The sequence below is a fragment of the Lepidochelys kempii genome, chromosome 1 (assembly GCF_965140285.1).
Source record: "Lepidochelys kempii isolate rLepKem1 chromosome 1, rLepKem1.hap1, whole genome shotgun sequence".
In the NCBI taxonomy this organism is placed as follows: domain Eukaryota; kingdom Metazoa; phylum Chordata; order Testudines; family Cheloniidae; genus Lepidochelys; species Lepidochelys kempii.
The window spans coordinates 142,042,645-142,056,602 of record NC_136380.1 but is presented as its reverse complement, the minus strand read 5'-3'; the positions used below and the strand labels follow the sequence as shown (position 1 = coordinate 142,056,602).

General features: G+C 41.7%; 1 protein-coding gene across 11 annotated transcripts in view; it reads right to left on the bottom strand.

Annotated features, from left to right (window-relative positions):
* CNKSR2 (connector enhancer of kinase suppressor of Ras 2) overlaps positions 1-13,958 on the bottom strand; it is a 369,272-nt gene that overhangs the window by 280,457 nt on the left and 74,857 nt on the right. For 10 of the 11 annotated variants that reach the window (XR_012160437.1, XR_012160435.1, XR_012160434.1 and 7 more), the window contains exon 3: positions 9,731-9,933. Coding sequence is in view for 8 of the 11 variants with exons in the window: in XM_073357190.2 (XP_073213291.1) it covers positions 9,731-9,933 (203 nt within the window). In the remaining 3 variants the exon portion in view is untranslated. Of the gene's footprint in view, positions 1-9,705; positions 9,934-13,958 lie in introns of those variants that run through there. The other variant, XM_073357268.2, reaches the window with a different exon arrangement.

Genomic DNA, 13,958 nt, shown 5'->3' with positions numbered 1-13,958 from the left:
TCTCCTTATTAAACATAGGTAGGAAGAGTAGGGCTTCTAACTGACTTTTTTAGTCTGCTTTTTCACATATAAGACACCGGGATGCTAAATTGTCAAACTAGTGGGTATCTCAGCCTGTTAATTCTTCTCTAAGCATCAGACTGACTGGTTGGAAAAAAACATCTCACCACCACAAAATGTTTTTGTTCCCATTTCATAATGTTTAATGTACATTGTAGCAGTAGTTTAAGCATTTGATATGCAAGCTGTGGCCAGTACTGGGGAGAAAACATGGATCATGTTACGGTTCAGCAGCTGTGAAAGACAGATTGAGTAACAATCCACAGGGCTGGCCTTACCATGAGGCGAACTGAGGTGGCTGCCTCAGGTGCCAGACTGTGGGGGGGCGCCACTAGGACCCAGCGTTTCAAAGTTTTGGCCCAAGCGAGGTGACATGGGGGCATCATTTGAGCTCCCCACCTCAGGTGCCAAAATGTTGTGGGCTGGCCCTGCCAGTCCGCACGTGGCTAGGACAAACAGCACACTAAGAAATCCAATGTTCCCTGTAGAAATACCTAATACACAATTAACACCCTTGTGAAAATACTGTGGTGGTTACTGCACAAAATATCAACTAAATTTTCTTCAATTCTTAAATGAACATTTCTCTGCTATATTATGGTACACGAGGCTTCGATGAAGAATCCCGTAGAATTTTGAGATCGGTCCTTTCCCAATCCAACTCTCCAAATACAAACACTTCATAGATTACATAGACATCATTCATTATTTATTAAGAGCCCATAACGTTCCTCTCAGCTAGGGTGACCAAGTGTCCGGTTTTCGACCAGAACACCCAGTCAAAAAAGGGATCCTGGTGGCTCCAGTCAGCACCGCAGACCGGGCCACTGACTGTCCAGTTGGCGGCACTGCTAGCCTCCGTGCCAGGCAGTTCGCGGGAAGCATGACCCCTCCGCTCCTATGCAGAGGCGCAAGCAGGGGGCTTCCGCACGCTGTCCCTGCCCCAAGTACTGCCTGTGCAGCTCCTATTGGCCAGGAACCACAGCCAATTGGAGCCGCGGGGGCAGCGCCTGCAGATGGCGCAGCGCGCAGAGCCACCTGGCCGCACCTCCACGTAGAAGCCAGAGGATAGACATGCCACTGCTTCCAGGAGCTACTTGAGGTAAGCGCCACCCAGAGCCTGCACCCCTGACTCTCTCCCAGGCCCCAACCCCCTACCACAGCCCCATCCCTGATCTCCCTCCTGCCGTCCAAATCCCTCAATCCTAACCTGGAGCACCCTCCTGCACCCCAAACCCCCCAACCCCACCCCACAGCCTGCACCCCCAGCCAGAGCCCGCACTCCCCCTCCTGTGCCTCAACACCCTTCCCCAGCCCTGATCCCCGTCCTGTCCTCCAAACCCCTTAGTCCCAGCCCAGAACCCCCTCCTGCACCCCAAATCCCTCATCTCTGGCCCCTCACCAGAGCCCATACTCCCAGCTGGAGCCCTCACCCCCTCTCAAATCCCAACTCCCTGCCCCAGCCTGGAGACCCCTCCTACACTCTGAGCTCCTCATTTCTGGCTCCACCCTGGAGCCCACACCCCCTCCCGCACCCCAGCCCCCTAGCCAGCCTGGTGAAAATGAGCAAGTGAGTAAGGATGGGGAGAGTGAGCAACAGAGGGAGGGGAGATGGAGTGAGCGGGGATGGGACCTCAGAGAAGGGGTGGGGTCTCAGAGGAGGGGCAGGGCAGGGAGCGGAGCAAAGGTGTTCGGTTTTGTGCGAGTATAAAGTTGGCAACCCTACTCTCAGCTCTGCATAAGACACAACATACAGACAGCTCCAACCCCCAAAAAATTTACAACCTAAACAAGACAGAATAGAGAAGTGTATTGGGAAGCCCAGATACAGTAGTAATTAGGAATTTTCTTTACAGTTTATTATATTGACTCATTCTGGATAACAGAAAATACGTGAGAGACAATGTGGGAGAGATAGTATCTTTTACTGGACCACGTTCTGTTGAGACACACACAAAAATAGGTTTTCAGAAGTGGTTTCTTTGTCAGAAAGACAGCAGTTTGGTGGACTAGAATTAAGAGGACATTCCAAACAGAGGGCAACGTGGCAGAACATACAGATGGATGCAGGAAAAGCAGATAAACAGAGCATCAAAATTAATATCATTGGTGGAGCAAAGGGGGCAGATGATGAGAGACCATACACACAAACTATTTTAGTGCTACTGCAAGTCACACAAGGACCATTCTCTATTAAGAGTGTTCATGAAATGGTGGCATTATAATGTAGAGCAGGAGCAACTCTTTTCTGGAAGCTAAAATGGTGGATGTTATCTTTTAAAATCGAGTTTTCCCATGCTGGAATGTGAGGTAGAACATGATCTGAAGAAACAGGTACTCTCTTCATTGAAACTTGAAAGGTCCTTGATTTTGCAGGAGCTTCCCATGTAGGAAAAAAAAACAGAGTAGTGCAGAGGCATAACCAAGGAACTGGGAGTCCTTGCCCAATTTTAGATGAAGACAAAGACAACCTTTTTGTTTGACACATCAGAATACAGCTAAACTTTATCGCAGGAAGAATGGTGATCTGGTTAAGAAACTGAACTGGCCTAGACTGGGACTCAGTTCAGATTTCAGTTCCTGGCTCTGTTGTACACTTCCTGTGTGCCATTGGACAAGTCACTTAAAGTCTCTGTGACTCAGTTCCTCATCTGTAAACTGGGCTTAATATTGTTGTGAGGATAAGTACATTAATGTTTGAGGTCCTCAGATTCACAAATCTAGGGTTCATTTCAGAACTTTAGGTGAGACCCATAGGTGCTGGAACAAGGGGTGCTGCTGCACCCCCTGGCTTGAAGTGGTTTCCGTTATATACAGGGTTTACAGTGTGGTTCAATGGCTCTCAGCACCCCCGCTAAAAAAAACTGTTCCAGCACCTCTGGCGGGACTGCAAAGATATGGACCACAGAAAGTGTGGGGAACCCATTGGAAGCAGTGTGAAGGAATAAAAGAGACCAAAATACAAGAACAATGAATTAGCCATGTCCCAACTGAAGAAAAGATGACCTCTAAAGGCTGCTGCACTGCTCGACAGTCAGGGCTTCCGGGGTGTTCTCTCAGGCGGCACCTCTATGATGTCACTGTTCTGCAATTTTCTTACTGCCTCCGGACAAAGGGACCCAACTGTGAGGCGTGCACAGGTGCCACTAAGGGTACAATTTGTGTTGTAGAACCTTAAAAATGGTGCTGGAGATAGAAACAACAATAGCTTGACCCTCAGAAGCCTGGTTGAGTTTATGATGCTCACAGAAAAAACTGATTAACTGTATACATTTGATATGGAACTCAATGAAAAATAGTTCAGATGGAACCACACAACTGCAATTAATTTTTACAGGGTACTTTCAATGGGGCTATACAAGAGCAACCCCAACCAAAACTTTGTAAACAATTCTAATGAGGATTCCGAAGATGGAACAGAATTTTCATGGCTAGCAGGAATAAAAGCGTACTTTTTCAATAAAGTCAGCAGCTATGATCAGATAACTTCTTACTCAGTAGATTAGTGTATCATTTTTACAAAGTGGCTTTATACCATAGAATTGCTATGCACTGAGACTGTGTGGCCATAACCACAGTTCACTGAGCTTTCACTCCCTAAACCAGTCTGCAATATAAGATTCCATTCTAGTTTGCCTTAATTGTATGTTTATCTCCAGCGCACAAACAATTTTTAAACTCAATTTTATTTTCCATTTAATTTGTAATCAGTCTTACATTTAAACTGTCTCAGTCAGCTCTGTGTTTTTTGCAGTTCATTTTTGGAAGGTGAATGTTTTATTGTGTCTTTTTTTCATTCCTTTTATCAGTTTTTTCTGACTATTTTATTTTCTTTTCGACAGAGCTTTTTTTATTGCCACTGTTCCAATTTTCCTAGGTCTTTTTTCTATTTTTTCCTTTGCATATTTTAATAAAAAGATGTAAAATAGCACTCTCTACTCCAGTGGTTCTCAAACTGGGGGTCATGACCCCTCAGGGGATTGTGAGGTTAAAACGCTTTGCCTCCAGCATTTATAATAGCGTTAAATATAAAACAAGTATTTTTAATTTATAAGGGGGGTCACAGTCAGAGGCTTGCTGTGTGAAAGGATCACCAATACAAAAGTTTGAGAACCACTGCTCTACTCATTACAGTGGCTGCTTCAGTTCTGTGTTATCTATAAACTTTGCTGCTTCATGGCCAGAAACACAAAGCAGTGCATTGCCAATGTGATTCGAGTGCCTAATTGTTTTGTTTTTTTTTCGTCTTCTCCCCTATTTCAGAGAGGTTTTCAATTAAAAAAAAAGTGCCTCAATTTTTGAAGGCTGCATGTTATGGCTAATAGCCATTCAATAGAGATGATGAGAAATACATTCCACAGGATTGTTACAGGTGATCTTTAGAGAGACAAGGAGGGTGAGCAAATATCTTTATTGAACCAACTTCTGTTGGTGAGAGAGACAAGCTTTTGAGCTACACAATGCTCTTCTTCAGGTCTGGGAAAGGTACTCAGTGTCACAGCTAAATATAAGGTGGAACATATTGCTTAGCCTAAGTAGTTAGCACATATTTCAAGGGATACAACAGATTATCTTTGTAATTAGGTACCAGACAGACAGACACAGCACTGAAGACTCTCCTCCACAGGATAGAATGCATCAGTCCTAAAAGACAGAAAAAATAGGAATCTACCATGTCAGAAAAGAAGAATTTATAATAGTGCTATATATTATTAATCTCAAGAGAAAATAACTTGCTGTGACTGCAGAATCAATGGCTCACAGTAACTCTGAGATAGATTTTAACAGTAGTTGTATGGGATACCCAAATGGCCACAACATAATAATTCTGTAATACCTGAACATATTTCCTTAAACAAAAATACGTCCATACATATGGGGCAGTATTATTTGACCCATGGGCTTGATGTAAGCCCATAGAAAGCAGCAATTCAAGGCAGCTCTTTGGTTGCCAAGGCCTGTATTCCAAGCCAGTTGGCATCTAAATGTACCCAAAGATGGTTTTTTTAAAGAAAACAAAGCTCTAACAGGCAAAAGATCAGAGGAACAGGGAAAAGAGTACAAAAACATGACTATAAAACGTTAGGACAACACCCCTTGTAGAAGTAGAGGAGAATTCTATGGCTTGGTGAGAGAAAGAGGGAAGTCAAAGTGTTCTTGTAAGCAAACCACAACCACCTTAATGTCCTGAGCCCTGATACTTTTCAGAGTGCCTGAATCAGATTCCCATGTAGGCGCCTAGAACAGCCAGACTGACACATCTGGAAATGGAGGTATGGAAGCCTTCTACAAAAACTCCCAATCCCTACTATTAAGTAAACCAAAAGACTTTAAAAAGTTGGCAAAAATAGAAATTTTAAACTATTCCCTGATGCTCATTGATCTCTGGTGCTGATCAGTCACTGGAAGAAACAGATTCTAGAGGAATGGACCCTCCACAAAGAATGGCTTGATACCAGCCATGGTCAATTCAACCCTGGGAACCAACAGTAAGAGTAACCCAATAGATCACAAGTCTCAACAGACCATAGGGGAAAAGGATATCTGGGCCCAGCTCATTTAGGTCTTTATAGGCTGTAACCAACAAGTTGAAATTGCATTAAGAAGTGAACAAACTGCTAGTGCAGAGCTGGAGCTCAAGTTTTATGTGCTCTCCACCCAAGAAGCAAGCTGGTGCATTTATACCCAGCTGGAGCCACTAGCTGCTTTTTCCAGGGTGGCCCCAAGTAAATGTGCATACCAGTGATCCAGTCTGGATGTTACAATGGCTTGTATCACTGTGTTAGTGTCCACATTATTCCTTTTAATTAATTTATTTGTCACAGATGAAAAAAGTTGCTGTAAGCCAGAGCTGCCACCCGAGAATCCAAGGACAGAAATACATCAAATCACTCCAGGGCTGCAAACTATTGTCAGAGGGGAGGCATGCTAATAACCCTCACCCTTTTACCTCAATGCCTCCCTTTCATTTTATATGGGGCAAGTCTATGCCAACTTAATCACAAATGTCCCCCCATCTCTCTCAGGCACTGAAAGCACAATAGTGAAGTTACATGAAAAATAAGATTTGATATAAAATGCAGATTTCCCTAAGGCTAGCCATGAGAAGCAGTCAGACACTTGAGCCACCCTGGCTATAAAAGCATCATATAGAAAATGTCTTCAGGTCTTCAAGGCATAAAGAAATACTAGAAAAACACTCTGACTGAGAGAACCTATCAAAAAATACTGCTAGAACTATTCAACAGAAAAATTCAGTCCATTTTATCTTAGGTAGCACCAACCATCATAGTATCTCTGCAACAGCAAAGTCTGGAGCTCAACTTTGATTGTTAGGACTAATAGTAGCAAAACCATATCTGTGTAAAAGAAGCTTTCTATCTCCCCCAGTTGCCATTTAACAGGAAGTGACAGAACCCTATGGATCTCCAGACATTCATGCTCTGAAGAAGGAAGAATACATAGCCATTAATCTGCCCCCTTGAGACATCTGAAAGAGGAAAAATGGACCTACTGAATGAAAATTATTATATGCTAGAAGAAAATCTTAAAATTTCACAAAAACGTACACAAGAATGTTTAAATTACATACCTGTTCAAAATATCTGTTTACTGTATAATTAAGTGAAATTCAAATATTGTTTCTAGAAAACCCCATTCAGGTACTAAAGACAACATTTTCAAAAGTAGCCTCTCATTTTTGCTGCCCTAGTTTCTGAGTGCCATGAAATTTGAAACACCTTGAGATTCCATTTTCAGAGGTGCAGAGCAGCCACAGTTCCAGATGAGCTCAAATGCGCAAGTAACAGAAAGTAAAATTGGAAACTATATTTTTAAGATGATTTTATTAACTCTCTTTTAATTTTTTGTTTGCCTGTTGTATTATCTATGACTGATATAATGTGGCTGCCTTTATAAATAATCTTATTATAATTTCAGTAAAGAATGACAGGGCATGCATTGCTGGGCCATATCCACTCTTAACAGGGGGCTTTGGCTTTGTGTCTAATCCTAAAGTATGCAATCTTGACACAACCTTGGATATCATGTCACACATTAGTGCTCAAATGGAGCAACTATTATGTTGAATTTGGATTTTAGAAGCTGATTATTCCTCAAGAAAAAGCATGAGGGCATGTGTGTTTTCATCTAGAGTTTATGTTTATAGAGGCAGAGAAATCAACTGTCAGCTGATCTCATCACCTTCTAAGAGTCTCTTGCCATCAGTAAGTGTAGTACATCCATATTATAAACTCCAATCAATAGCACAGTCATAGGTGACATAGGTTGGAGCACCCTCGGGGAAAAAGGCTCGGCGGTAGAGCAGCGAGGACATGGCTTGCTCAGGGGAGGGGGAGGAATGGGGTGGAAAGAGGTGGGGTGGGAAATGGGGACTTGGGGAAAGGGCTGGAGTGGGGGCGTGGCGTGGGGCTAAGCCGGAGGTCGAGCACCTCCCAGCAAATTGGAAAGGAGGTGCCTGTGATAGTACTACAAGTGTGATGGACACTTCACAATAGATAGTGCAATTATATTTTAGAAATAATAAAAAAGTTAATTTATTTTAAAACATTTTCAATTAAAAATCCCTCCATTTCATAACACCCAACAGTCTTTTGGACTCAAACATTTTAAGTCTTGCACCACTTCGGCCACTAAAAATGTATGTAACAGGATGTATAATTATAGTACAAGTTGTAATGTGCTGCAGCAGGTAAGCAGGAAACTGTAGCCTTACGTTATTGGCATTTTTTAAGAGTGCTAGGCCCTAAATATTTACTTTTAACCCTCAGCAAAGAAGAGCTAAAGTATTTTAAAAAGGCAAGTTAAAACTAGTGAAATTGCAGGTAAGTTTGAAGTTTAATTTTTAAAAATAAAGGTGCCTTCAATGAGGTTATTCTCAGTAGAGACTTAACTATTAATGTGCTTTTGTAAGTGCAGATATCAGAAATCAGAAAATATGTCAAAAGATATTTTAAACAAAATGGTTCTTAAAGGAAAAGACTTTTCCTGCTTTTTAAAATAGGTATCTCCGTTGGGTTCCTAAGTCTATATTTAGGCATTTAACTAAACAACTCGCTTTTCAAAAATGCAGAACTGCCAGGTCAATGGGAGCTTCCAGGTGCTTTGCCTTTTGATAAACCAGGTTACACTTACTACATAATAAATAATAAATAATAATAATAATACCCAGCTCTTACCTATGGCTTTTCATCAGGAGAGCTCAAAGTGCTTTACAAAACAGGTAAGTATCATTTATATTTTATAGGGTAGCTGAGGCACAACGACTCACCCAAAGTGACCCAGCAGGTTAACAGCAGAGCCAGGATTAGAATCCAGGTCTCCCGAGTCCTGTTCAGTACTCTGTCCACTAAGAAACATTACCCCTCTTGGTGCCTAAATATGGACTTAGAAGTCCAACATTAGGCATCCATTTTTTAAAAATTCTGGTTGCTATGCTATTGCCAAACTTAGAGCAAAACACAGTATCTGTGTTATTTACGCCATAACCAACACATTATTCCTTAAACTGCAAGATGTCTCTTTTCCATTATTTGTTTTCCAATTTTAGCCCAATCTTTTCAAACTTCAATGGCAGTTACGGTTCCTACAGCAAAAGCAGGACTTTGAAGAATACATTCTTTAAAACTGGACAGGTACATATCTCACTTAAAACAAAACACTTCTGTCTTTTAGGGGACAAAGGTAATTTTCCTGACAAAAAGAAAAAAAGTATCCCTCCCCCCCACACACACACTTTTTTTTTTTACTTAATCTACAGTGTATCACAGCTTCAGTTGGTAATACACAAATATGAATTGCCCTTTACCAACTGCATATTCAAATCAAGACAAGACAATCAGCCTATTTATGTTGACTATAAAATGACTTGTGAGGTGTTTTTATAAAGGCATACACTTAAAAGCAGAATCATTTTAACCACTTGAGAAATTGTAATAATCATCTTTACTACCTGGAGAGTCTCAGTGCCATGATGAATAAAATTGGAACATAAAAATGTAGTAAGAAGGTCAGTCCTGGTCCTGAATATTTGCATGGTATTGTAAAATAAGGGCATGATACAGCTCCCATCGATTGCAATGGGAGCCTCTCTATCTAGTCATCTGAGTTTGATCAAATCCTAGGAGCGCAACATCAAAGGCAGCTGATCTGAAAAGTTCTATTTGTTTCTAGAGCTTCAAAGACATTCCATAACTGCACATAAATAATTCTATAACTGCATGTAAAGACATTCCATAACTGCAACATAGATACCGTGGAACTATGTATTAACATTGGTACAATGACCAATAGGTTCAAAAATTTTACCAGTGCAATAAACATCAAAAGAACTTGTTTGAATTAAACAGTTCACTTAAAAGTTTGTCCCTGCACCAATATAAAAATTCATCAATTTGCCTTATCCAGTTTAGCCTTGATATTCAATTCCAGATAAGCCCACTGTTACAGTATTTTTAAAAATATGATGCTGAGTGCAGTCCAAACTGCATGCTAAAGCTTCATCTTTTTAAAAAATCAATTCATATTTCCATTCTTTAAAGTCAACTTGTGGTTTTAGCTTACACTTAAAATCAATATAAAATTATTTTAAAAGGTTTGTTTTGGGTGTGTGCATGAACTGGTTACCTGTGAAACATTTGGGAGATTTTACCTGTCCAACCAAGCCAGCAGACTTTTAGCTGCTCCAATCAGATCCACCACAGAGGTCAGGAAGTCATTTGGTAATTTTCGGCTGGTCCTGCCATCATAGTGACCACTCCTCCTCCTCCCAATTATAAAGTTCTGCAGATTTTTGGCAGATGCGTTTAGCTTGTGAGAAAGGGTTTTTAGATTTTCTGTTTCCAAACCATAGTTCTGCATTTAAAAGAAATAAAATTGAAAGAAAGTTAGTACTTTTTGCCAACATGTAGAACTGAAAAACAGTAATAATGCTCTTATGCTTCGAAACTTAGCCATTCCTGATAATTAAGGTAGGAACATGCCTACTCATTAATGTGGGGTTTTGGTTTTTTTGTTCCTGGCATGTTCTGTTTCTACAGGATACAGAATAGAAATGGAAAAACAGCAAAACTGTAATTAATCTTTTAACTGTTTTAAAGTATAAAATCTGTGTGCTTAAAAATCAGAGCTACCATTGGAAAAGAAATTTTTAAACATGCTTCTGCTCTGAAAAGTGGCTGTAAAAAGCAGTGCATTACTACCCAAGAGATCTGATGCCTATGGGACAGATTCTGATACCCTTACTCACCCTGAACAATACCTTACTTTACAATTAGTCTCATTAGTTTTCAGTGGGACCAAGATACTACACAACATCCAAATCTCACCTGGTGCATTCCAAATCACATTTGCTGACTTTTGTGAAAAGAGTTTTTACTCCTTTTTACTCCCATTAGTAGTATAGCAGAACTATGGAACACTGAGCACAATACAATTCTAGCTCATACCTCAACAGAATTGTTAACTACATTCCAATTTTAAAGCCAAATTCTGTACTGTAGTCCCCTGTACTGTGCAACCCCTTACACTGAAATTATGCAATATGCAATATCCAATATGCAGCAGATATGCACTGAATTATACAGTAATATAAATTTATTACAAAAATTTGGTAATCCTTCCATTTTATGGAAATATTTCTGAAAAATGCATCATAAAATAAAATATAATTATCATATAAAATTCATGTTATTAACTGTACCTATACAATCAAATCCAGGAATGTCACTCTGAAGCCTAAAATGCCTGTTGACTCAATGTGAAGCATTGGAAGCAGCTACAAGCATGGTCAAGAGTTCTTTTTGTTCAGAATATCACCAGGCTGGATCATCACTGGGTTTTCAAAGTCTCTTACCATTATATTTTTAAGTTCTCAGCCATTTTGACTTTACAAATTTCACCCCTGTGGTGCACAGCTATAGTAAGGAATGTACCCATGCCTTGAAGCAGCGCAGGCCGAGGGATGTGCTGGCTGCCGCTTCCCGCAGCCCCCATTGGCCTGGAGCAGCGAACCCCAGCCAGTGGGAGCTGCGATCAGCCGAACCAGTGGACTCTGCAGGTAAACAAACCAGCCCGGCCCACCAGGGGGCTTACCCTGAGGGGCTGCATGCCAAAGGTTGCCGATCCCTGTCCTAGACCATTGAGATATCAGAGGTAATTCAACCAGTCACCACCCTTACTCTACAACTAATTTGCATACAACAGTTCAATAGCTATATGACAGAGACTGCACTGATAGTGCATTACTTGGCCCAACTACCACCCGTGTGCCCAACTGCCACAGCCATGCAGCACACACAAAACTCCCCCAGCACAACACAACCAGTATACACAATAACCTCAAACACACAGAGTCCCTCAGTTCAGCACATACCCATCATTCCCCACAACTCTCCTAGCATAACACAACCTACACGCAAATCAACACCACCACTCACACAAGACCACAAGTAGCACACATAATAACCTCAAAACTCACATCGAAGCCTGTAATGTCTATCGAGTCATTGTGAAGCAATGGAAACAGCTACAAGCATGTTTGAGAGCTCCTATTTTTTAGAATGTCACCAGAGTCAATCCCTAAGATTTGTGGCCTCTTACCATCCAATTTTTAAACTCTCACCCATTTTTGGCTTTTTTACCCACATTACACCCATGCGACCACACAGGCTTTCAGCAACTATTAATAGAATAAGGTCACCCAACATTTTCTGCTACTTCCACAAAAACCCAACTTTTGACAAAAATAATTATGAAGAACCAGTTACCAAACACCTTCATCTCCTACCCTTGTGTCTGAAGGGTATTATAAATTATATTACTCCTGGGGGAATTCTGCGTCACTGCACAAAATTTCCTTTCCCCCCACAGAAATGGGCTGCATAGCTGCTGGCTACCACCAGGGGGCTGCTGGACCCAGCAGAGCCCAGCTCTCAAACAGAAGACACTGCTTGGGGGAGATAGGGAGCGGAAGCTGCAGGGTTCCCAGCAGTCGCAGTTCCCTTCATACAAGCCCAGGACCCAGCATCAGGCTGTTTCTCCCTCTGCATCCCTGGGCTCTGGGAGGGTACAGGGTGCAAATATCTGGGCTGGAGGGCTCCCCGTGGCTGGGTTCTGTGAGTAGGTAGGGTAGGTGTCTGGATTATGGAGGAACAGCTGGGTCCTGAGGGGACAGGGGTGCATGTGAGTGTTGAGGCTGTGGCTGGGCTCTGAGGAGTAGAGGATGAGAGTGTCTGGGCTGGGGGTGGCCCGCAGCTAGGTTCTAGGGGGAAGGGATGCAAGTGTGTGGGCTGGGGAAGGCACGGCTGGGCTCTGGAGGAGGAGGCGGTGTGAGTATCTGGGCTGGGGTGACACGACTGGGCTCTGGGGGGAGGGGGTGCAAGTATCTCGACTGAGGGGTGCCCCATGGCTGGACTCAGGGGGAAAGGGAGTGGCGGTCTGGCCCCTTGGCTGGAGGGGACAAGGCAGAGAAACAGGAACTGGGTTATCGTAGGCGTTTCTTTAACTCTGCCCCTGGGAGAAGTTTTGTGTGTCTGTATTGTTACAGACATATTTGCTGACAGGTATTTTGAAATAAATTACCAAAATAATTGAAACTGACATGATTGTGTAGTGTTAGTTTAACAAATAAAATACTAAAAAATTTGCAGAATTTTAAAATATTGTGTGAAGAATTTTTAATTTTTGGCACAGAATTTCCCCAGGAGTATTTTTAACCATCCTGTGAATAAGAGAGGAGATGGTTAGGATGTATATAATTTGCTCCTTGGGATCACTTCAGAGCAGAACTTCAGTACAATGAATGGGTCTTAACAAGTTATTCAGGTGATAATAGAAAGGGAAGTTCACACTTGCTGCTGCTTATTAGCAGGATAGTTTTCTATAGGTACTGTTGATGGAGTGGTAGAATAGAAAGCAGACACCTCCACGGGGGCTGAGATCCACATGGAAGAATCTGCCTCCTGCAAGCATTCCCTGACCACAGAAATACCGTGGGCCCTTTCACCACTGGCTGCCCCCTCTATCCCACACCTTTGGCTGGTGACACAGTCTCTGCTCCTGGAGAGGTGTTACAATGCGCCAAAGGGAAGCAACCTAAGAGCTTGTGCGTGTTTCCCATCATCCTAGCCAGAGTCTCTTTTTACTTGCAAAAAGAAAAGGAGTACTTGTGGCACCTTAGAGACGAACAAATTTATTTGAGCATAAGCTTTCATGAGCTACAGCTCACTTCACTGCATGCATCCAATGAAGTGAGCTGTAGCTCACGAAAGCTTATGCTCAGATAAATTTGTTAGTCTCTAAGGTACCACAAGTACTCCTTTTCTTTTTGCGGATACAGACTAACATGGCTGCTACTCTGAAACCTGTCATTTTTACTTGCAGTCATTCAGCAACTACACGTTTACTTTTCACAGCAGAGCTGCACTTTAAGACTATTTGAATAATGTAGCGGGATTTAAGATAAATAAAGATTTATTTAAGGTAAATAAAAATAAATCACAGACACACATACAACCCTGAGAACCAGAGGCTTCAAGACAATCTTATCTATTGACCTACCACATATTTTCTGACTACAGAAGCTTTAATACTTAATTCTTAATTGTACAGTTGCTGACTTTTCTTCCTAGTCATACACAAGCCCTTAGAAAGGGACTTAATTGCTGATTAAATACACAGTATACTGAAGGCAATCATTTTTCTCCACTATTTAAAGATGCTATACCAATTATACGATAGATATATTTAGAATATAAACAGAAAAACTTTCTAAGCCAACATTAAAATTAACATGGAAAAAACAATACATGCTTTGTAATGCAGTGAAAGAACTAACAGTAATTAATCACCTTATCAAAACCACTAACTTATGTTAGCAC